Source organism: Cololabis saira, chromosome 6 (assembly GCF_033807715.1).
Source record: "Cololabis saira isolate AMF1-May2022 chromosome 6, fColSai1.1, whole genome shotgun sequence".
Lineage (NCBI taxonomy): Eukaryota > Metazoa > Chordata > Actinopteri > Beloniformes > Belonidae > Cololabis > Cololabis saira.
Window position 1 is genome coordinate 7407108 of NC_084592.1, and position 25648 is coordinate 7432755.

General features: G+C 40.8%; 1 protein-coding gene across 1 annotated transcript in view; it reads right to left on the reverse strand.

Annotated features, from left to right (window-relative positions):
• Window positions 1–25648, reverse strand: part of pdia5 (protein disulfide isomerase family A, member 5) — a 101803-nt gene that overhangs the window by 67782 nt on the left and 8373 nt on the right. The window contains exon 3 of the mRNA XM_061723158.1: window positions 3131–3257. Within this exon, the coding sequence (XP_061579142.1) occupies window positions 3131–3257 (127 nt within the window). The remainder of the gene's footprint in view (window positions 1–3130; window positions 3258–25648) is intronic.

A 25648-nucleotide genomic window follows, 5' to 3' on the forward strand; every position in this document is an offset into this window, starting at 1 on the left:
GTCATGATGTTTAAACTTTGTTTTGTGATTAATAAGCACGGTTTTTAATTATTTTGCGTTGGATCGATGTAGCAAATAAAAGCGTTGGGACCATCCAGCTCCTCAACCATCAGTTATTGTTTCACATGAGCAGTTCAGGTAAAAACTGCAGTCAAATCATCAAAAATGTCAAGTTTGCTGGATGAAATACAGGACCGTCTCAGAAAATTAGAATATTGTGATTTTCTGTAATGCAATTACAAAAACATCATACATTCTGGATTCATTACAAATCAACTCAAATATTGCGAGCCTTTTATTATTTTAATATTGCTGATTATGGCTTACAGCTTAAGAAAACTCAAATATCCTATCTCAAAAATTTAGAATATTCTGGGAATCTTAATCTTAAACTGTAAGCCATAATCAGCAATATTAAAATAATAAAAGGCTTGCAATATTTCAGTTGATTTGTAATGAATCCAGAATGTATGACTTTTTTTTTTTTTTTTTTTTTTTTTAAATTGCATTACAGAAAATAAAGAACTTTATCACAATATTCTATTTTTATGAGACAGTCCTGTATATATTAATTCCTGATTAAAAGGTTTGTTAGTGCACAGCTCTGCTAATGTACGCATGTGAATGAGTGTACGTTTGTGTGAACATGAAAGTACAATCTGCATTGAGGCTTCTCGCTTCGGGAATCCCGGTCTGTGATTGGACGCTGCCTCGACGTCGCCGCTGCTCATTTGCATAAAGTTGAGATTTTTCAACTTCAACTCGACGCTCTGGACGCCTCCGATGCCTCCAACACCTCCGTGGCCTCTGACGCCTCTCGCAGCGCTTTCATAGAAAATGAATGGCAACCGGACGCCTGTGGAATCCAGGGCAAGAGAAGGCCTGCGTGCACCAGATGCAACAGCACACTCCATAATATTAACTAAATATGATAAACAAAGTGTACTCCTTTGAGTAAAGTACACAAAATAAGGGTTACTTGAATGACCCTGGCTCTAGCAGCATGACTTGTGCTGCAGAAACCATCGCTGGGCCACCGTCAGAAACGTTTGTCTGATGGGCCAGATGGAGAACCTTGGCAGGAAACCAAACGCAGTGTCAGCACTTCTCGAAGGACTCTCGGTCAGCATGGCCATCCCTCAAAAACAACACACATCACACACATGAGGAAGACTAGAGTAAATACTGGAGTTAATTAAATGCAAATCAGCTTATTTATATGGTGCCAATTCACACAGTCCACTTTAAAGAGAGAGCCAGCAGGTCTTCACACACAGACCCCTAATGTGTGAAGGTTGGGTCGTTTTTGAGATAGTGTCTAAGATATTCTCTTGTTCATTCTCTTACTCAGGCACTCGTCTTTTTATTGGGTCATTACATTCTTGAATTGTTTAGTTTCCTCTGTCATGATGTCCAGTGTAGCTCTGGGAGGCAGTCATCATTGTTCAAAGTGTTATGGGTCCAACGTTACTCTGGCTGGTTTTTGCTGAACGCAGGACCAGGAAACTGCCAGAACTAAACACTTGCTGTGGATATTAGCGCATTTTTTTACAGAATCCAGAACTGCTTTGCATCAGGAATGGATTTTTAATCAGGGGTCATATACCCAGTACTCGAATTGAGGGGGGATGAGGGGGGATGGCATCCCCCCCCTGAAATAAAAATGGTCCAAATCATCCCCCCTGTAAAACTGCCATCCCTCCTTTCCATCCCTTATGTCATTTCATCAATGAATGTGGTTTTACTGCTATTTCAACATTTAGAGTCATCACCAGAAAAATAACACCAGAAAAATAACTTATTTGACAATTTTCACCTGTTTCAAGTAAATTTTCACTTTAAATAAGTAGAAAAACTGCCAGTGGGACAAGATTTATCTTCTTATTACAAGCAAAAAAATCTTGTTCCACTGGCAGATTTTTCTACTTATTTCAAGTGAAAATCTACTTGAAACAGGTGAAAATTGTTGTTTTTTCCAGTGATGAGTCTTGTTTTAAGTGTAATGAGATTTCTTTACTAAAACGAGACATTTTAACTAGAAATAAGACAAATATTCTTTACTTATCCTGTGAAGGACAGAGTCATATTGATAAGTTCAGAAAAGTGTTTTTTATTGTTGTGTTTTGATGTATTTGATGTAAGCCCAGTGGATATTTAAAGCTTACAGAAGGCTGCATTTAACTGCTGCTATGTCATTCCTGCAGTATTTCTGCAGGTGTTTTGGTCACTGCTATTATTTGTAATATATTATATTATTTGTAATCAGCACAAATTATCTGTCCCCATATGATAAAATCCACCATCCCCCCCTGATATTTTTTTTTTACAACTCGAGTACTGAATATACCTAAGCATTAAAATCAATTAATTTCGATTTCACAATTGTCTGATTAAAAGACCTTTGACGATGTTTTAGAAAGATTCTGAGAATGTCATGTTATGCAGTTTACAGCTACAGTAGGCTGCTGCTTTGCAAGGCAGATAAAGAGAAAGGAGGAAATGAGAATGCTTGTGCTTGCAGAGCTGTTCTGGAAAGATCTTCCCACAAACAATGTTTGGTCCAGCACATCACCACCAGCTGTTATGAAAAGATATACAGACAGTGTTGTTTTTGAGACATTCAGAGGTGATTGGGACAACGATAATGATTATCAACTCAAAAACTAAGGTTCAACATCGAAAATAATAATAACAAGGCCACTGCAATTCATGCAACAGATGAAGAGCAGAAACTTGAGTTGTGGGAAGTATGACGTTTTTAAAGCAGAACGAAACATTACTGAATTAATATTCTGTGTATTACATTATTGAATATCAGCAGTTCACAATAGACCAGTCAAATCAGGCAAAACATATCCTATTCTGCCTTCAAGGTTCCCATAGTTACATTAAAAATAACCATTAAAGGGTTATTGCTAAGCCTAGGAGCTGTCTCAACAGCTTAAACTGTGGAAGCTTTGCAACATCTTCCCTCAGCTGTGACTTTAAATCACAATTGTTAACATGGCAGGATCAACTGTACAGATTAAAAATGTATAATGGTTAAAACTTGAAGATAAAATTGACATGCAAATGCACAAGATATCTAAACAGGATATGCTGATAGCTAAATATAGCTAGACTTTCCCACCTGTCTTTGTGTAGAGCACCAGAACGTTGCTTCTGGTCCTGAGCAGCTTCTTGAAGTCTTTGTGATCGGCGATTCTCTCTATGAGAGGAGAAACCTTCCCCGCCTCCAGCAGGGCCAGCAGCCACACCTGGGAAAACACACGCAAGCAGCTTTAACACAAATGTCCACATCTTTTTGGGATGGTTGCACTGGTTTTTAATGACTATTATTTGCTTGGTGACAAACTAAAATGAATTCAACTTAAACGAATAATTCCTTCGCTGAAGAGAGATTAGTGTATTGCAGAATAAACAGAATACATAAAAGATTAAGATGTGTCAACAACTGTATGGATTTTGGATGTTTACCAGAGAGAAGGTTTAGTTTCCAGAGAGCAGCATAAACGCATCGGGGTGCTCTGTTTTTATTGACATTAGGCCTGTGTTGGGGAAAAAAAAATAATAAAAAAAATAGATTTTCCGATTCTAAATAAATTTCTAATATTAATTCCTAAAAATCGATTTATGTCTAAAGACCGATTTTTTTTCATCATTACATTACAACTTTTGGTATTTTTTTGTTATACCCAAAAAAGGAATGTTTTGTTGGAGACAAAACATTCACCAAGAATAACTGGTGCCATGTTTTTGCCTTTAAATATGTTTAAAAGGTATGAAAACATTAAAGTTTTCAGTTATAATTGCATAAATTGTCTATATTTCATTACTTTATATACATGTTTTAGTTTTTTTAGTTTTACTTGCATACAAAACAATGAATTGTCTTCTTACATGTGACCAAACGCTCAAAAAATGTACTGTACAATGTTATAACAAAGTCTATTTAGGGGAATCCACATGAACAGGATTTACCAATTGTCCCCAAGATTAAGAGAACTTTGTGAAATTTTTTTCTCTTGATTGAGCAAAAATAAATAAAAAATGTTCACCATTTTCCCAAAGCCGATCTTTGTCAGTCTGAAATAATTATGACAGGATTGAGTCATGCTATGTGCAAATCTTCCTGAGGAACCAAAGACTAAATAAAGATGCCTGGAAATAAGCATAATATACCGATCTCAATAAGCATTGTAATCCCATTGCCTTTGCAGCTCTGCAACGATACCAGCTGGGTGGAGGGACACTGGAGTGCAAAATAAGTTCTTGCAGCTATGTCTTGATTAAAAAGTACTTCATGCCCAACACCCCTGCTTTGTCTTCTGTGCACCAAAGATTTCCGTTTTATGTGCTAGTGATCTCACATTCTCCATGAAAATCCTGACAAGAAATAGTTAAGTGTCTTCTTCTTGCTCTCCATTTTACTCCGGCTCAACTTCCTCAGTTCCCCCTTTAACCCATCTGGATTTTGTGAGTTTTTTGAGCATTACATGAGATTTGGAACACTCCTTCAGCTGCTCCCACATTTGAACAACTTTCCCTTGTTTCGGTTGCACAAAGAGATGTTGAAAAATGCCAAAATAACCGGCAAAACCCCTTTAAGCAGCAGAGCACCCAAAAGAGCAGAGAAAAGTGTTTCAAAAAACTGTGTTTTAATGAAAAAAAAAGAACTGAGTAAAATAATGAATGGGGTAAAATAAAATGAAATGACATAGAAAGTCACAACATGGCTGGACCTTCAGCATTGGGTTCCCAGAGGTGCTGCACCTTTTTAGAACCAAAGTGTGTCCACAGTACTGGAGGCGAACATGTCTTATTGGCGCTTTTCCACTAGTACCTCCTCAGCCCGACTCGGCTCTTCACGCCTCTACCTGGCTCCACCCGTTTTGTCCCCGTTTGTTTTTCCACAGCCAGGTGAGAAGTGGGGGGGTTGGAGCGAAGCTGCTGTGACGTACTCGATTGCGCAACCTCTTTGTTCGTGTCGGCGCTGATGAGAAATCAGCTGGAGCCGCGAGCGGCTGAGAGTAAAACAGAGCGCCTGTGGATCTGATCGTTCCTTATCGCCCGTCTACATCCTTTTTTAATTCTCTCATCAGCCACCAGGTTTATGAACATCTGCACCTCAGAGTCGGATCACCAAACAGACGTTTGCGCTGTATAATAAAATTGCTGCGAGCCGCAAGTCGTTCTCGCGCTGACTCCCGCTTCCTGATTCAAACGTCTGACGGCCCCGCGACCAATCAGTGGCGCGGAGGGTGGTGACGTCAGATATAGTGCCGGCTTAGCCCGGTTAGAACCTCGACAGAATAGTTACAGAAAAAGTATCTGCTTGGCGCGGCTTTACCCGCCTTGGCCCGTAGTGGAAAAGCGCAAGACGGGGGCGTGGCGGGTAGAAGCGAGCTGAGGTGGTACTAGTGGAAAAGGGCCATAACTGGCCGAGTAGATACTAGTGGAAAAGCGCCATTAGTGACAGATGTTGTCTCAAGTGTAACAATTTGGTATCTGGGCTCTCTTTTACAGATGAGAGAAGAATACAGCGGGAAACTGGCACGGGGATTGGTGTGGTGTCTGTAGGAAGGCAGATTGTGTACTGGTGGACCTCCAAAAGGCAAGACATTCTGGGTACCAGTGGGTCCAACTTCCTACCCTCGTCAACGGTCATTAACTGTGGCAAGCCATCTAAAGATGATGCAACTGTCTACAAATGAGTTTTCTCCGAAGGTTGGCTGTATTCCTTCTTAAAAGGAGGACTGGGAAGTTCTGAGCAGCTGCTGTTCCTGCACATCTAGAGGAGCCAGGTGAGCAGGTTTGGGCACCTGGCGAAGATTCCCCCGAGCATCTCTCTCGGGAGGTGTTTTAGGTATTTCCAACTGGGACGAGGCCCCGGGACAGTCTGAGGAGATGCCGGAGAGATTGTGTCTCTCCACTGGCTTTGGAACACGTCAGTATTTCTCCAGAAGAGAGATTAAGTGGCCAGTGTTTGCTGAGATTGATACCTGAGCAAACCTGCCACCCACAACTGGATAGGCAGACGTGAGCGTGTGGACAGACAAACAATTATTCAAATCCATTATCCAATTACATTTGATCACACTGATCCACACTTTAAAACTGAAATAATTTTGGTTAATGATCTAGATCCCAGCAGTTTGATCAATAAATACTCCGGGACAGACTATTATGTGTCCTGTTCCTTTGCTCAACGGGATACTTTTTTGATAAGTCTCAATGTTTTTCCTTATTGAACTAAAGGTTCCCTCTCAGGTCTCCCTTGCACTGCAATTACATAATTACTGATTACGCTTAAACTAGTAGAGACAAACAGGACAGGATTCTGCTCTAATAACAACCTGCACCCAAAGTGGGTTATCATTAGTCTGAATGGCTGGTAGTTTAGCTAACAGAGTGAAACATTTAATAAAGAAGCAAAGTCACGACTTACTGTGGGGGCTGCACTTTATTCAAATATTAAAGAAAAAGAAAGAAAAAGCATTGCTTATAAACCAACCATACACGGCTATTTCCATATATTCCATTCCTCTCTGCACCATCACCCTTCATTAAAAAGCTACTCAGAACCAAATTAGACACAAAACATTGTCTGCTCGCTCAGCGGATCCAGTCTGATGAACGATGTCAACCAGAATGAAAACAAGCACCTGTCAGGCAACATTCTCTAGTTCAATTCCCAACTAGATGTTCGTCTGATGCAAGACTGCTCAGAATATTAAAACCCTACATGCATATCATTTATCAAAACCAATACAAAGTGTCCAACAGGCTTAGGGAAAATTAAAAGAATATGCAACTTAATTTTCTGTTTACATATAAATACATCCATCCATCACATATGCCACTCCTGACAGGATAATTGAAGTGGCATGTATCCTTTACAGGTCACATGACCGCCACAGACTAACACAAAGAGACAGCTACGCTTGTATTCTCCCCGCCACAGCCGGATCAGGATCAACAGCTAATCTACCGTGTTCAATAAGAAAAAAAAGAACACACAAAAGACATGACATTTTTAAAAATGCTAACAAATGTCACATATGTCACATAGGGGGAGACTTACGAAACTGTTATTACCCAGATGTCCATTACATTGAAAATATGATCAAACCTTACAATACAAAAAGGAACAACAATATGAAGATAACAATGAGTTATGGTATCTTAATTACTCCTTTATGACCGGTCATTTAAGGAATTTAATCTCAAGAAGGCAGGCCATAAAATTTACAATGTGCACATTTAAGAAGGTTTACTTGACACAAAGGAAGTATAATAACAATTAAAGCTGCAAGCAGCGATGAACGGGCCCTCGCACTCACGGCCACCGCCCCCCATAAGCATATCAGAAACGATACCACCCACGACTTCCTATGTCAAACCATTCAAAAGTTATAGCAGAAAAAAGGGACAACCAATCAGAAGAAGGGGCGGGGCTAGTTCAGGCCAATGAAGGTCAAGGACTCATTACAGAGTCCCATGACACCACCCACGACTCTTTATGTCAAAACATTCAAATGTTATAGCAGGAAATAGGGACAACCAATCAGAAGAAGGGGCGGGGCTAATTTTCACCAATTATGGTCAAGGACTCTATACCGAGTCCCATGACACCACCCACAACTCTTTATGTCAAACCATTCAAAAGTTATGGCAGAGAAAAGTATTCTAGGGGGCGCTGTTGAGCCGTTAGGCCACGCCCATTAATGCAAACCATGAAATATCAAATGTATCGCCAAGCCTGGCTTGCATGTAAAATTTGGTGACTTTTGGAGAACTATCAAATATGGACCAATCGGATGAAGTGGACGCGCGCTTTTTCGCGTCTAGCGTCGCCACGGTAACACTTTTGAAAGAGAAAAGTAATGCGCGTAGTTGCAAGATGAAGACGCACATTTTGAGGTATAACACACCTGGGTGCACGTTACGGTTCGGGCCGTATTAATTGCCGAAGGAATGGCATAAATTGCGCCAAAATTACACAATAAATTAAAAATGGCTGACTTCCTGTTCGGTTTCGGCCATGGCGCCAAGAGACTTTTCTTTAAGTTGCAACATGATGCAGGTGTGTACCGATTTTCATGCATGTACGTCAAACCGTATTGTGGGGCTTGAGGCACAAAGTTTTCCGGGGGGCGCTGTTGAGCCATTTTGCCACGCCCATTAATGTAAACCATAAAATATCAAATTTATCGCCAGGCCTGCCTTGCATGCAAAATTTGGTGACTTTTGGGGAACTATCAAATATGGACCAATCAGATGAAGGGGGGCACGCTTTTTGCCGTCTAGCCTCGCCACGTTAACACTTTTGAAAGAGAAAAGTAATGCGCGTAGGATAGAGATGCACATTTTGATGTATAACACATCTGGGTTCACGATTTGGTTCGGGCCGTATTAATTCTCAAAGGAATGGCATATATTGCTCCAAAATTACGCGATTAATTCAGAATGTTCAAAATGGCCGACTTCCTGTTCGGTTTCGGCCATGGCGCCAAGACACTTTTCTTTTAGTTGCAACATGATACAGGTGTGTACCGATTTTGGTTCATGTACGTCAAACCGTATTATGGGGCTTGAGACACAAAGTTTTCAAGGGTGCGCTGTTGAGCCATTTTGTCACGCCCATTAATGCAAACCATTAAATATCACATTTTTCGCAAGGCCTGACTTGCATGCAAAATTTGGTGACTTTTTGGGCATGTTTAGGGGGGCAAAAAGGCCCTCCTTTCGTCAGAAGAAGAAGAAAAAGAAAGAAAAATTCCTACGGATACAATAGGGCCTTCGCACTGAAGGTGCTCGGGCCCTAATAATAACGACGAGAACGAGAATAAAGAAGAAATTCCTACAGATACAATAGGGCCTTCGCACTGTAAGTGCTCAGGCCCTAATTATGGAAAGAAATAGTATATAAATGTGCTTTTTTTTTTTGCTGGCATTTCTTACTCAAGATGACATGGGTTTTCCTCCCTCTGGTGATTTAAAAGCGGCCGTAGGGGACAAACCAAAGAGTCCAAACTAGGCCTTTCACATTCTCCTGAGCAGGTTGTGCAACCTGCCTTCCCAGTTAGACTACACCTACACCTGGAAGGATTTCTGTTTTTTATAAACGACGGTGATTAGAAAGTGCTAATCGAAGCATGTGCATGCGCCATTATCCATTCATGACTTATTCAGTTGAGCATTGATAAACAGTCTGCACTGATTTAAAGTCTCTTGGTACATTAATGTGAAAGCTGACACTGATGCATTAAGAAGACTAGACCTACTCCTACAACTGAAGCAGCAGAGATGCATGCTGTTGTCAAGCCAACGCAGTTGATAGATGTGATAAAATGTGTCTTGCACCAGCTGAAAGGTGTCATCTTCCAGTGGCAAGTGTACATTAATAGAAAAAACTAGACTGTGATGACAGTTTCTCCACAAAACAGTGACAGGCTGATTTTGAGGCAGTATCACTGCACCGCTGATTCTTGGAGCTTCAACACTAAAACAGTAAAATGCATGCATGATCAGCGAAAACAGATTCAATGCAATACCAGCCTGCATGAAGTGTAATGTTTTTTCCTTGCCACTGTTTGGCTAAAGGTTTTTCTCCCACTAGGGGAGTTTTTACCTGCCATTGTTTATGTAATAATTGCTCGGGGGTTTCATGTTCTGGTCTCTGGAAAGATCCTAGAGACAACTTTTGTTGTAATAGACGCTATATAAATAAAATTGAATTGAATTAATGGTTGGTACATTCAAATAATATTTAACAAAAAGATAGTGTAATTATTTAAAAAAAAAAAAAAAGAATTATAAATAAATTGTTTTTTTCTCCTGTGGTCTGCATATAATGGTTGATACATAATTTGGCAAAAAGTCAAAGCCACATATTTTGCATTTTTGATCTTGCAACAGAGGTCTTTTTTGTGCATGGGAGAGTGTGTTTCCTTCACCAGCCCTCTGGAAAGTCTGCCATATTTTATTGACCAGGCAACAGACTATTTGTCCCACTTTCATCAGGAAAACGGTAGAAAACGGTACAGGGACATAAAATCCAGCACAAACAGACTCAGAAACAGCTTCTTCCCCAGAGCTGTGAAAGTAGACGAATGCTTACATCCCATCAGTCCATCTCATTTCACAGACTGAACTTACACTAGCGGCCCTTCTGTACTTTATGTAAATACAGGGCTCCAGACTGCGACCAAATGCTCGCATTTTGCGACCAAAATTTGAGTATGTGCGACTGAATTTCATGTCCACTCGCACACGTGCGACCAGTAAATTTGCCAGTTTTTTTTTTTTTTTTTTTTTTTTTTTACACGTTAAACGTGGAAGGGGTGCGTCAATGAACCCGCATATTTGCAGGCCAATGAGTTTGAAAGGGAATGAGTCGGGGGATCTATTTATTTATTTATTTTTTTTCGTTTTCATTTCACCAGCTCAAAGCAGGTATTACGCCCGGACCACATTTAATGCGACACAACGCACTGCCGCCGCGGCGCGCACGTAAAGTTAGAAGAAAGAGACGGCGGATATGTTTGGTTTTAGTAATATCATGCTCAGGCAATGAGTCTGCAATGTCCCAGACGGGAGACACATGTAGCTCAGTGCTTAACTTTTATTTTTAATCCACTCTATATTCTTCTGGTTGTTCTCCGATATTTTCCCCTAAAGCCTGAATTATGGTTCCGCCTTAAATCGACGCAGAGCTTACGCCGTACCCTACGGCGTAGGCTCTGCGTTGTTGTAACGCGGAACCATAAATCAGCCTTCACCCGGTACATCAGAATCAGAAATCAGAAAGGGGGTTTATTGGCAAGTTTGTTATTAACACACACAAGGAATTTGTTGTGGTGATTGGTGCAATACAGTAAAAAATAAAAATAAAAATATAAAAGCAAACAAGTATATGGAGATAAAATAAGAGATAGAATAAAGTAAAATGTATAAACAGAAAATGTACAATATGAGGATTAAAAAGTGCCGGATATGAAACATACATAGGTTTCTCTAAACATCTGTTCCCGCTACAGTTTTAACTAAAAGAAAATGTGCTCCAATACAGCAGGTCTCATAATTTTATTTTGAAAACTCTAACTTAAAACGTAACTAGAACTTAAAATTTGCTTGACACAAATGAAAGTAAAATTTTAACACGTGGGAAAAACACCTAACCCTTTAAGTGATGTGTAATGGCATTTTTAGGTTAGAAATAAGAATATTTCTTGGTAAGATCCTTAGTTATTTGAGTGAAGGCAGTGAATTTGGTCAACTGGTGTAAGTTCAGGGTTTTAGTAAAGACACAAGTAGGGAAATGTTATTGGCCAGTACCCCCAATATTTGTACATTTGTTAAGTACTGTGTTTAACAGTTAAATTCATGGCTGAAAGGTTACTAAGCACTTTGTTACCAAGCCCTTTTTTATCATGTGAATGTATGTTTTTTTTATATATAATGACAGCAATGGTGCTGTCAGTTTACTTTATGTTGCGGCATCTTTAAAAGTGCACAATAAAATGTAACACTGCATTTGAAACAGCACATTGTGGTAATTCATTAATCTATTATGAAATACGTATTACTAATACACTGAAATGTAGTAGAAATGTAAAAATGTGTTTAGCGTGTCGATAAACGATGTGCGCTCCTAAAATTTCTGATTGTGCCCCTAAAAATTTTCAGTTAGGGGCTACTGTGCTCCTAGTGAAAAAAGTTAGTCTGGAGCCCTGAAATATGTTAATATCATAAACTGGTGTTCTATTTAAATTTAGTGTTTCATTTACATTTTAAATGTTGCATGTGTGCCCTTAAGCCGGGAGACCAAATTTCATTATGGTCTTATAATGAAAAGATTCTTGATTGACACACACACCCCAACTGGGGAGGACCAGCCCAGGAGGGAGTTGAGACCCACGGCCGCAGGGCCCCCACCTCCCCAATGCTGCACCACTGCCAATCAGAGGCCCGGGCAGGACCCTGGAGACGAGGGCCGTGATGACGCAGCCCCATCCCCAGGCCGACCAAACCACACTGCGCCCCCCTCCACAGCAACAGCAACCAACCCAGCTGACTCCCACCCCAAACAGCCCCGCAGCATCGCCACCACCCCTGCCACCAATCAGACAGAGGGAGGAGAAGACGACGAAGGAGGAGAGCGGGAGGAAGGAACAACCTGAGCGAAGTGACCAACCCCAGAAGGGCCATGGTGGCTATCACTCCCAGCCCCCACCTGCACACGGCCTGATGGTGGCGGCACGAGGGGAGGGACAGCTTACACCCGAAGGCAGCACCGGAGGAGAGAGGCAGGTCAGAGGGCCTGTCCCCCTAGGAATGGGCGATATTTTACCGTTCACGATATACCGTCAAAAAAATTCCCCACGGTAAGAATGTGTCATCTCGCGGTAAAAAGGATAAATTCCCATTGATGACGTTTTTGTGTAACAAACATGGCGGAAGGCGGATCTGAGAGCGAGGAACTCGTTGTTAAACGAGGCTCCAGCTCCGTTATCTGGAACTGGTTTGGATTTAAAAAGAGAGACGAGGAGCAAACATCATCTATTATGTGCAGAGTCTCCAAAAACAGAAGGAAATGGTTGTTACATTTTGATATAACGTTTGACTATTACGAAAAGAAATTGCAATAGTATCTAATTTGTGGCATGTTCCAACCACAGGTTAATTTGCACATTTTATTTATATTAGAAGAGGTCATCACTGATAGGATTTTATTTTCAGTGAACTTTTATTTATTTGTCCTGTTTCTTTATTTATCAAGTTGTATTTTTTTCCTACTTTGTGATTTTATAAGCTAAGAAAACTTGTTTTGGGGGGCTCCAAAGACTGAATGTGGTGATAGATTTATAGTTAAAAAGGTGGAGTTGAATTGGTATTTTTTTTTTTTTTAAATCGTCATTTTTATCGTTATAAATGCCAGAAATTATCGTGATACATTTTTTAGTCCATACCGCCCACCCCTACTGTCCCCCCTTAAAAACCTGGGACAGCTTCAGGAGCCCAGACCCCCAGCAGGCCTCCCTACCACCAGGAGCTCCCTGCAGCAGGGTTACCGGGACACACCGAGGGCCAAAACACATGTCCAGCTGCAGACCTGGGGCCTCATGTACAAAAAGTATGGCTCACAAATAAAGTGCTTACACTACTTTCCATCCTCACGGTCGGCTCTTCAAAAAGTGAAATGAAGGTGAAAAGGTACGGCCCCTAAGGTACTGTACATCTCTAAGCTTTTGATTATTCAGAGGCAAAGCCCTCAAGTAGTGTTACAGGAGAACTACATCGTATTAATGAGGCCAAAATCCGCTGGAAACTGGATTTAGATTGACCGGCTACATCACATCCAGCGCTGACAGAGACATGGAAATCTGAAAAACCACCTCATGGAAGCGTGAAAAGGTTATTCCATATTTCACAGACTTTTCAAATTAGAACCATGGTTTTAATTTGTTCCAGAGTGAACATGGATCAGCAGATATGTTGTTTTTTTCTTTTTTTAAATTGAACAATTTTTTTAACATGTCACATTGTATATTGTACTGAGATTATATAACAGTCTTTTTTTATATTTCTTTTTTGATATTTGGTTTTGTGCAAATTTGGGGTAATGGAAACAATGTGCGTGGTTAACGTGCCACTTAACTTGTGTGCAAAAGATTAGAAAAAAAAATATCAATCAGAAGTTGTGGGGCTCTGTACTTTAATCATAATCATTTCAAAAATTAGTAATCACAAGCTCACGTGGCAAAGATCTTCAAGTTTACATACCTAAGCACAACTGTTGTCAAATGGCCAGTCATAAGAGGATTTTAGGACCCAAGTGCAGTACAAAGTTTAGTTTTGAAAAGTCCTCACTGACTGAATTATCACTAGGAAGGTTCTCCAGCTGGAAACGGGTAACGGTCCTTGGAAGACTTGAGGAACCAACAGAAAACAGTGCTGACTGGCAGCTAGTGAGAGCTCTGGAACAGGGACACTGTCCAGTGAGTGTTTGATGAAGGCAACAACTCCAGGACATCGAGGCAGAAGCAGTACAGAACCGGGCAGACCGTCAGCGGGGGAAAACAAAGTCCGGAGAGAGCAGGCAGAAGGATTGTCGTGGATGGGCAAACGGTCAGCAGGGCAAAACACAGCCAGAGAGCAGATGAAAGTTTCGTCACGGTCGGGCAGAAGGTCGGGGCAGAGACAGGAAGACGTGATCTGGGGCAATCCGGAGTTGAAACCAAAACGTCAGTCTGAGGCCACGTTTACACATAGCCAGGTAATTACAAAAACTGATATTTCCCCCTCTACGTTTTGAAAAATACCATCATTTACACGAACCCGCATAAATATCTGTTAAGGTGCTATGAGCAGCCAAACCTACAGGGGGCAGTGTAACAAGAAGATAAAGTCATGCTAGCCAATCAGAATCCTGGAAAAAAACAACTGACTCAACAAATGACACGAGTAACTTCCAGTTACTTCCAAGATGAAAGAGAGTCTTTCGTTTGGAGTGACAGAGAAGTGGAGTTACTTTTAAGTGTGACGTTAGAATAAAAAACAAGTAAAATACAAGAAAATATTGACATTGGCCAAACAAATTGTAAACAGTTAAATTTTCAATTCAATTTTATTTGTATAGCGTCTAATACAACAAAGTTGTCTCTTAGACGTTTTCCAGAGAACCAGAACATGAACATAAACCCCCGAGCAATTATTACATAAACAATGGCAGGTAAAAACTCCCCTAGTGGGAGAAAAGCCTTAAGCCAAACAGTGGCAAGAAAAAACTCCCCTTTAGGAGGGAAGAAACCTGGACCAGGACCTGGATCATAAGGGGGGGACCATTAAATATCAAATTTTTCACCAGGCCTGGCTTGCGTGCAAAATCTGGTGACTTTTGGGGCAACACAGGTCGCACACATGACGCTGGTGACGTTTCTGTCTCATAATGTGACGTTCTGAAGCCTAAATCTCTGTTTCTCTCTGTTTACAAGCAAATGTGAAGACGGAGTTTTTGCAAATCTCCACTTTGGCCAGAGTTTTCAGAAATTATCGTTTTTGGTGACTTTGAGCTTCGTTTTCGTGTAAACGAACAGCCCAAATGCAAGAAAACACCACAGTTTTTGTTACGTGTAAACGGGGCCTGAGAATGAGTGCATGCTGCAGTCGATCTGGCCCACTCTGATACTGGCTGGGTGGTGAGCGGTGAGGAGCTGCAACTGGGACCAAACAGGTGTGGGACGTGAAGCTGATGAGGTGTGGCGGGGAGGTAAGTGGACTCACCACAGCACAGCCAACAGGGCAGAGTCATGGCCGTGGTTCTGAGAGCACGAAGCAGCACGACATATCTGAGAAACAAGTTCTTATCATACTGGAGACGATACAATCAAGATCTGTCTTTGCAGCAATTATCTGATGCCATAAAAGTGTCAATATTTCCACCAACTCCTCCCCATGTTGAAGAAAGATTCTCTCTTCACCTCTATCACGCAGTATAAAGTCCACAATTTCAAACGCACAACAACACACCCACACCATTGTGAAGTTGTGTTGGACCACATTTAGGTGTGATTACACCATCCATTCACCGTGGCATCATTTCCATAAGCTCAAACAATGTCAAAACATTTTTTCTGTCCATTACCCAATCTTGTGGGAGTGTGGTTTATACCTATGACATTAGAGAGAGGGAGGGAAGGAGGAAAAACAGAAGGAAAGAGAAAAATGTAATCTCTCAGTGTATTAAGGTAATTGTGTGTGAGAACGTGAACATGTCCACTTCTCCCCCTCAAGAACTTCAGGATGTATGTGTCAGTATCATGTGTTGATCACTGTCTTGGGGTGTGATTCGGTTTTAACGTGTGTCAATTCAGTTGTGGTACCCTTTACTTTTCATTTTCCATCTTTTATTTTCTGATACACCCATAAACCGGTTTGTTGTTTGTACATTTAGTTACCTTGAGGCTGCCTCCGTTTGTCTGTCGCGGAAGCGTGGACCGCAGTGAGATGGGGTATTTATATCATCCCCCCAAGGGGAAGGGCCAATTAATTCATATATTATCATTTTGCACACTGGTGATTATTTTGGTTTATGGGATTATGTTTGTGTGTTTGTTTGTTGGTACCGAGCATCCCTCTGTGGATGGTAGCTGCCATTTAAAGTCATTTGGGTGGGGCCATAAAACAGGGCTGCTCGCTGCTCACAGGGAGTCCGGAGGTGCAAGGAGAAAGAGTCTCCTTGCCTCCTTTAAAATTCATTACAGGAAAAAGAAAGAACCAACTATATCCTCTGAGCTGAAAACTGCATCTCCTTTATTTAATTTCCTCCTGAAACTCCAAGTCCACATTTGGCAGATTGCGTGGTATCTCACATCGTCCAACTTCACCTTTTTGGAAAAACAATATTGCTGATCCTCGACTTAAAAAACGGAATTAAACCAAGTACTAGTGATGCACCGAAATGAAAATTTGTGGCCGAAACCGAAAATAATAATAAACACTCGGCCGAATACCGAACACTGGTTCTTCGCATTTTTTCCATTTTTTTCACCATTGCATAAATCAAATAAATGTGCTTTAGGCATGCTTTTCAAAGAAAAAAGTATTTTACAAAATTACAAGGTAGAAAATATTTATTGAACATAAAAAAACTGAAATTTTTTTTAATTCCCCAGCATTTTCCCCACTTATTCCACCGAAAGGGTTTTTTTTGCTATTTTCGGCCGAACAATTTCGGTTACCGAACAATCGATACATCACTACCAAGTACAAAAAGTAATACTGCCTCCACAGCCTCTTATGAAAGGCACCAAGTATGATGGGTGGCATCAATTCATCTGCTGCTCTTCTTCTGCTGAGCCCATCCCTCTGGAACAGAGTGACCATGGATCAGAAGAAAGGTTGTTTTTGTTTTTTTCCTTCTTTGATTTAACAATTTTTCCCACATGTCACAATATCCAGCTGCAGCGCCACAACGGATAAATTATACAAGAACGGTATAATTGTGCTGAGATTATATTACGGTCTTTTTTGTCATGTAAATGTAATTTTGACAGTATGTTCTGATCCTGCTTATTTTATTGATTATATAATGTAAAATCAGCCAGCTCTCAATCACCTGCGAGAACCTGGTGTCGGCCTGAAAGGGTTACACCCACTAATGGATCAGATGCACTAGTGATAGCCAAGGGCAAAAACGCATTCGTTCCTGTTACCATGCTGATTAAGGTTGTAATAAAAAGTTATTTGTGAGGGCTGACACTTTCAGTCAATATATTAAATATGGACTCGGACCATATGACCTTTTTCCATTGCTCTAGAGTGCAATATTTATGCTCCCAGTAAATTGAAGCCTTTTTTCCCTCTTAGCCAAACTGATGAGTGGTTTTCTTAAGGCTGCACGGCTGTTTAGTTACAATTCATTTAGTTCTCCTAACACTGAGTGGGAGGGTTTTTAGTTTCACTATTAAACATTACCATGCATTTTAGTTTCCATCTTTTTGGTTAGATTTCACACAAATATGTGCAATATTCTTTACTCATCTATGTGCAATATTCCTCCATCCATTCAAGTGCAATATTATTCCACCCATTCATGTGCATTATTATCCCCTCATTTTTATAGTGTATATATATTTATGTTTCCTGTTTCTCATTTTGTTGTTTACATAGTCTTTGCATGTGTGCACCTGTACAGAGCTGCTGCCTAATCTCATTGTACCAGTATAATGATAATTAAAGCTGCATGCAGCGATGAACGGGCCCTCGCACTCATGGCCACCGCCCCCATAAGCATATCAGACATGACACCACCCACGACTTTCTATGTCAAACCATTCAAAAGTTATAACAGAAAATAGGGACAACCAATCAGAATAAGGGGCGGGGCTAATTTCGGCCAATGAAGCTCAAGGACTCAATATCGAGTCCGATGACACCACCCACAACTCTTTATGTCAAACCATTCAAAAGTTATGGCAGAGAAAAGTATTCTAGGGGGCGCTGTTGAGCCGTTAGGCCACGCCCATTAATGCAAACCATGAAATATCAAATTTATCACCAGGCCTGGCTTGCATGCAAAATTTGGTGACTTTTGGGGAATTATCAAATATGGACCAATCAGATGAAGGGAGGGGCGCGCTTTTTGGCGTCTATCGTCACCACGGTAACACTTTTGAAAGAGAAAATTAATGCACGTCGTTGCAGGATGGAGATGCACATTTTGATGTATAACACACCTGGGTGCGCGTTACGGTTCGGGCCGTATTAACTGCCGAAGGAATGGCTTAAATTGTGCCAAAATTACACAATTCAAAATGGCCGACTTCCTGTTCGGTTTCGGCCATGGCGCCAAGAGACTTTTCTTTAAGTTGTGCCATGATACAGGTGTGTACCGATTTTCGTGCATGTACGTCAAACCGTATTGTGGGGCTTGAGGCACAAAGTTTTCTAGGGGGCGCTCTTGAGCCATCTTGCCACGGCCATTAATGCAACCATTAAATATCAAATTTTTTGCCAGACCTGGCTTGCGTGCAAAATTTGGTGACTTTTGGGGCACATTTAGGGGGGCAAAAAGTCCCTCCTTTCGTCAGAAGAAAGAATTCCTACAGATACAATAGGGCCTTCGCACTGTAAGTGCTCGGGCCCTAATAAAGGCTTTCTATTTCTATTCTATTCCAACATGTAAGTGATGTCTAATCACAATCTTTCAAGACGGTGTCATATGTTCCTCATAGGTGGTGGTTCACCTCCGCCCCAATACTGTGTTCAGCAGGTTTTTTGCACCCAATTTCAGAAATGTTGGCAGTCTCCTAAGTTGTTTTGCTGCTTTGACACAGACTAATAAGCAATGTTAACGTCCTTCCACAAACAGCAGCATGCGGTTGATTAGGGAGGCATTTCTCAGTCTTGGTCCTTGGTATTCCTGCACAGCATGTTTGAGATGTTTCCTGTTCCAACACACTTGGCTCAGAAATGAGTTATTAACAGATTTGTGCCAGCCTTGGTGACAGGCTGATGAGGTGATCCATTCATTTCAATCAGGTGTGATGGAAAATGCAGCCTTGGCTACTTGGCTGTGATGTAGCCTTGGCCTCAATAGAGTGTGCAGACTAATACTCTGCCCCTAAAAGATGACGTTAACAATGCTTTGTCTACCAGAACCCTAAGGATGAATAATCATTTATGCCTTAAAATCATTATGCTTCCTTTTTTCATTGCCATTCAGCATCAGGACGCCTGACATACTGTATGCTTTGACCCATTTGCATCCAACTGCTTGATTAAATCTACGGAAATCTGGCTCATCTATCAAGTCTTATTCTTGGTAACTTAGACGTTTCGGTTCGGATATTCACCTAGTTGGAAAGAACACATAAAGGGCATTTAATAGGTTATTCCACAACACAGGGAGACATCTAAAACCAGGTGGGTGTGGGTTCCTCAGGACCAGGGGTCTCGGGTTCGAAACGTGCGTGGATTTCCACGTGAATCCGTGCATGGAATTTTTGCGTACGCCAAAAAAAAATAAATCAGATGTTCAAAACTGTGCGTACGCCCAAATCCACGCAGGTTTCTTTGAACATCACAATCAGCATGGATTTGAGCGCATATGCGGGAGCACAACACTCCGCCCTGTCTCATTCTAACAAGGAACTTGGAAAAATAAGTAAAACAAATTTAAAAAAAAAATCGGCTGTGAGCTGGAGACAGTCCTGTCAAAAGTTGAGGCCTAGAAAAAATAATTTATTTGGTGGCATTTCTTCCGATTTCAGCTGCATTGCATTATGGATATTGTTGTTCTTTGCTTTGTGTTGCAAAACCTCAGAAAAGTGCGTACGCCAGACATGGTGTGTGCGTGAAGGACCGCAACTTTCTACGTTCAAATCAATTTTCGAACATTCGACCGCGAGCGTAGAAAGTTGCGTACGCACGTTTTTTGTGCGCCGCACGTTTCGAACATGAGGCCCCAGGTCCGAGAAACACCAGTTCAAGGAAGAAGAACCGATTTTGCATCAGTTAGGATGCAATGATGCCTTTTGAAATATATCAAATCACTGAGACTTTTCCAACAAGGGTTATTCAAATCTAGATGAGGACTTTTTTGGGGCCAGGCTACACATACTATATGCTTAGAGTATAAAAAGTTGCACAGTAAGTGCTCATGAATATCTTTTAGATTTAATGAAGGTTATAAAGTAGAGTTTTAGTTCAGACCTGATAACCTGAATAACATCTTAACTTTAATGAAATGTTCATCTTGACTCACTCACTGACAGATACAAATACACAAGTAGTTCATGATCACTGGTGTGTGCATCACGGCGGCTCTTTCTTCCCCCTGCAGTAACTGTGAGATGCATTACAATGGATCTGTGTTTGTACTCTTTCAACACTCTGTCCCCATTATCACTGCACTCCTTAAGACATGCTGCAGGTGGGAAGTCTGATTGCAGCAAAGCAGATCAATGGTGAAAGAATAAAAGGAGAGCAGTACAATTTGGTAAAAACACAGAAGGTAATTTTTCACAGTTACACTGGTATCGGAGAAGCATCGGGAATCCTGAATGAGGACGAGCAACACAGTGGAATAATAAAGCTAAACAAAAGCTTGTTTTTCTTTTTTAAAACATCACACAATAAAGTTTTGAATTAGGAGCCAAACAACAGCTCTTTTCTTCAAGTTTGTGATTCATTTCAAAAAGATAAATTACTTTTGAAAAACACATTTTTGCTCATCAAATTGATTTTGGTAAACACGAACTAGTGACTCGAAGCCATTTGGCGGCGCACATATCTACAGCGTTCACAAAGACGAATCGAACAGAGTTTAAACAACAAAATTATAGTCCATTTACATTCTGAAGTTTTGTTGTACCAGATGTCTCTAGTTTTGACTTTTGATACAGACAAGAAAGAATTGAAAAGACCCTTAACTCCCAAATGTTGACACAATGCTCAAAACCTGGGGTCTGTTGGAAATGTTCTTCAGGCATAAGAATGCAACAGCTTAACAGTCTGATGACAAATACCAAGGGTGCCTTTTGGCGCTTTTCCACTAGAACCTACTCAGCCGGCTCGACTCGCCTCGCCGCTTTCCCACCAAGGGTCTAACGTGCCGAGTAGATACTTTTCTGTAACTATTCTGCAGATGTTCTAAGCGGTTGAGTCGGCTGTATCTGACATCATCACACTACAGGCCACCGATTGGTCGGGGGGTTGGAGTCAGACGTCTGAGTCAGGAGGAGGAAATCAGAGAAAAAGCAACTGACGGCGGCTTCTTGTTCATTTTATTCAACCAGCAATGGCAGCAAAAGTCTGTTTCTGATCCAACTCTGAGGGTCAGATGTTCATAAACCTGGTGCTGAGGAGAGAATTAAAAAAGGGATCTAGACGGAGATAAGGAACGACCAGATCTACCAGGAGCTCTGTCTCTGTCTGTCAAGCGGCATTGCCGCTTGAAGCTTCTCTCACTCTCATCTTTTAACTTGATATTGAACACAAGCCACAGACCCAGCAGCACATCTATCATCTCCTCCAGGTTCTACATCTTTAGTGTTGTTGTTTTCTTCCTATAGATACACAATCAAATACGTCACAGCAGCTTCTCTCCAACCTCCTACTTCTGATCCAGGTGCTGAACTGTTATGGAAAAGAAACCAGGCCGAGTTGAGATGAGCTGAGACGAGTAGAGCCGAACAGGTACTTGTGGAAAAGTGCCATTTTTGAAAGAATTTGTTCAACCTTATCAACCCTGTATCTTTTAACCTCATGTACCTCTAATGAAAGACTATGTTTGACCACAACAGTCAACACAGGGGAAACTTAAACTTGGTCTGCTGATGAAGTTCAGTGGTGCCTTATCTATTACCTCCCTTACATGCCATAAAAAAAAAAAAAAAGGTATATGATCCATGTGTGAACATTTACAGAGGGGGGGGCACTCATGAGGACCAGGAGCCCAGACCCGTCTGTAAACCTGCACTCTCTCTCTGCTGTCGGCCCAGTTCTGAATCGGCACAAATCACAGCCGTGTTTGTCCGGCAGCTTCCTCCGCTCTCCTTTGACTAATGAGCCAGTCAGGTTTATGTTGCCATTTGGGGACCGGCTGATTGTAAAGGAGGCTCCGGAACATCTGATAATGTACACAAAGTACTCTGATTAAAGGCCTTAGCTACAGGAGGAGGATCGCACTGATCGATTAGCAACTTTTTTTGCACAAATTACATTCCAGCTATCTGCATTAAAAATGATGCGACAGGACTAGACTACAAACACACTGCCAAACCGCTGCAAAAGAACAAAGTCTGCAATAAAACTTAAATACTTCACCTTGTACAAACCAAAATACTGCCAAAGAAATGGAATATGGAAAAGGATTCAGTAGAAAAACAGCATTTCACTTCTAATTGAATCAAGATCTTCATTTTTATAGATTCTGTAGTATCAAGCAACGTTTACCATTTAAGAAGCATTAGATAATACAAGATCATATCAAAATGTTCCTTAATCTAGAAGTCAAATATAAACAGATTTTTTCAAAAGGCCTTTGAATCAGTGAGGTTCTATGACAGGGGTCGGCAACCCAAAATGTTGAAAGAGCCGTATTGGACCAAAAACACAAAAAACAAATATGTCTGGAGCCGCAAAAAATGAAAAGTCTTGTATAAGCTTTAGAATGAAACACATGCTGCATGTTTCTATATTAGTTATAACTGGGGAAAGGTTTTTTTTTTTCATTATGCACTTCGAGAAAAAAGTCGAAATGTCGAGATTAATGTGTTGAAGTACAATCTTGAGAAAAAAGTCGAAATGTCGAGAAAAAAGTCAAAATGTCGTGAAAAAAGTCAAAATGTAGTGAAAAAAAGTCGGAATCTCGAGATTAAAAAGGAAAGGAAAAAGGAAGAAAAGAAGAAAAAAAGAAAAAAAAATGAAGAAAAAAAAAGTCAAAGATTTTTTAAAAAGCTCCAGGGAGCCACTAGGGCGGCGCTAAAGAGCCGTGGGTTGCCGACCCCTGTTCTATGAGAATTTAATTTTAGTCACTGAATCCATCAGGATTGATGTTGGCATCGTTTAGTTCAGGTAGCTCATGTCACTGTGGCTGAAGAAAGATACAGCGAGATAAGAAAGGTGCATCTGATGTTTGACATAAAAAAGTGGACATCAGTACTAACAAAAGGAAGGGCAGCTCTAAGATAGGTGATACCAAAAGCTTTTCCACTGATTGAGAGGTTAATTTTCCAGACCTGTCCAGTAATGAAACGAGTGGCTGGTCAAGACTCTTTACTCAAGGGTTCTGCACCAGAAAACAGTGCTGCATTTGAACCTCTTTTTCTTTCAGGTTTGCATGTTTTCTATGCAAGACGTGTACAAATTCAGATCAAAACCTCCATCACAAAGGTCTGACAGAAAAAGAAACAAAAATACACAAATCAATAATGTGTGACCAATCAATGCAGATTTTGCAGCCTCAAAAGTGACACTAACGTGGACATGCTTTTATGATCCCGTCACAGAAATAGCAGCAGCAGGCCACTGGAACAGTGACTTACATGTAAGGCTGCAAAAATTGGTTGGCATAATTACATCAACGAAGAAAATTGATCAAAACTGAATTTCAGCATCAAAGCCTAATAGTTTTAAAATGCTTGTCACAATGTCACAAACAACCTCATATCTTTCCAGCTCAGTGGTAAACACACAGCTGCAATGCACTACCAGAAGCACTGCGGGATGTATACTTTCTAACAATAAATAAGAAAAAAACGAATGAAAAGTGGTGAAATGGAGAGTAAAGACATAATCAAAGTTAAATCTTAAAAGTAAAAGTAAATCTCCTTTGTTAAGTATGACTGACATTTTACTGAAAATGAGTATAACACATGAAATGACAGAGCTATAAATACTGTATATGGGAGCACACAGACAGACAGGCAGATAGACACAGCGCTGATGTGATATAGATAAGAAAATGTGTGATTTTTGACAGAACCAAAAAAGGGAACTCGTACGGATCTGACTACTTGTCCAAACGAAAGTGCAACTGTATGTAGTAGTAATATGCAAAATAATGATACCATTTCAGCACTGCATACTACACTAGGAGAGATGGGTATTGTTGGGATTTTATTGATACTGATACCGCTTAAAGATAACTATTTCTGTGAATTTCTTTAACAAAAGATGGAACATTTGAAAAAAAAAAAACATGGACATATCTGTCTTTAGTCTTTTAAAGAGAGATGCCCTAAGGAGGTACTGTAGCTAATTTTGCTCTGCTCCAGGGAGTAAATGTACAAGTCACAGTCCTGGAAACAGAATGAAACAACAGCAATGAAAACTCAACTTTTGCTGCATCAGTTTAGCAAACCGCATTGTTTATGATGATACTGTGGCTTTTTGCAGGTTTTTATGATGTTGCTGGCGTTTTCTCCTTTGAGCATGACTTTGCTGTAATATGTGTAAGGGCTGCAACTAAAGACATTTCTTATAGTCGATTAGTCTAGACTATTGAAATGATTAGTCAACTAATCGGATTATGAATCTCATAAGTATTATTTAACACTCAGCCTTTAAATTTTGCATGAGGTTCTTTAAATGGTCCTAATTAAAAATGTTGAACATGCAATAGTAGCTTAAGGCTATTGTGCACGTGCAATTGTAAGCAGCGATAGGAAGCAGGATTATGTCTCACTCTTAAAATGTTCACTTTGCCAACAATAATCAACAATTAAATGTGTTGGTGACTATTTTTATAATTGATTTTTGTCAACAACGTCAACTAATGGTTGCACCTCTACACATGGATAGAAAAAACACATTGTGGCAGGGTGGAGAAGTTGATGGGACACGCACCTGTGTCCCATCCGCCTGAGTGGCTGGTTCTCTCCACCCTGCCTGCCTTATAAGGCGGAGCCGGACAGCAGCAAAGGGGTCTGAGAAGCTGGGTGAAGGTGCTTCTGCACGTGTGTGGCGGTTTTGGTGAGAAATAAAAAAGGGTCTGCACGAAACTCTGTGTCTCTCCGTCCTTCGGTCGGGCCCCCGTGGCACTCGCCCTGCCACACACATCTATCCCAGAAACTGGTCACATAATTTGAGGGCAGTAAAAAAGGAAGTGAGAATTTTCTGTTAAATAACATAAATACAATAATGGCTGTTTTGTCTGTAGCTCAGCTTTGCTCCAGTACTGACCCAATTGAGTAATAGGTACCAAAAATGACCAGTACTTTGGTACCCCTTCCTAGCTACTACTGCAAACTGAATTTTGCCAAATAGTATCTAGTGTACAGAATATAAACAACTGCGCAATCTGCAGAAAAATGTTCCTGAATCACGCTGACCAGTCTACCAGGATTACTGCATCCCCTAATGCAAAGTGCCACAAACCATCTACAGCAGTCATGTCCCGGGCTTCCCACTGTGTCATCATAGCATCATTGCTTGTATGGAAACATATTAAAGTGCAAAGACGGTCAGACCTGTATGCAGCACAGGCTGTACATTCTATACGCCCTACACAGAATGTGAATTCAAACCAATGACAAACCTTGTCTGATAGGTGAAACAGAAAATCAATGGTAAGGACACACATGCCATAGATTCAGACCACTACTTTCTGAACCAGTGCAACTTTTCATTAGGTGTA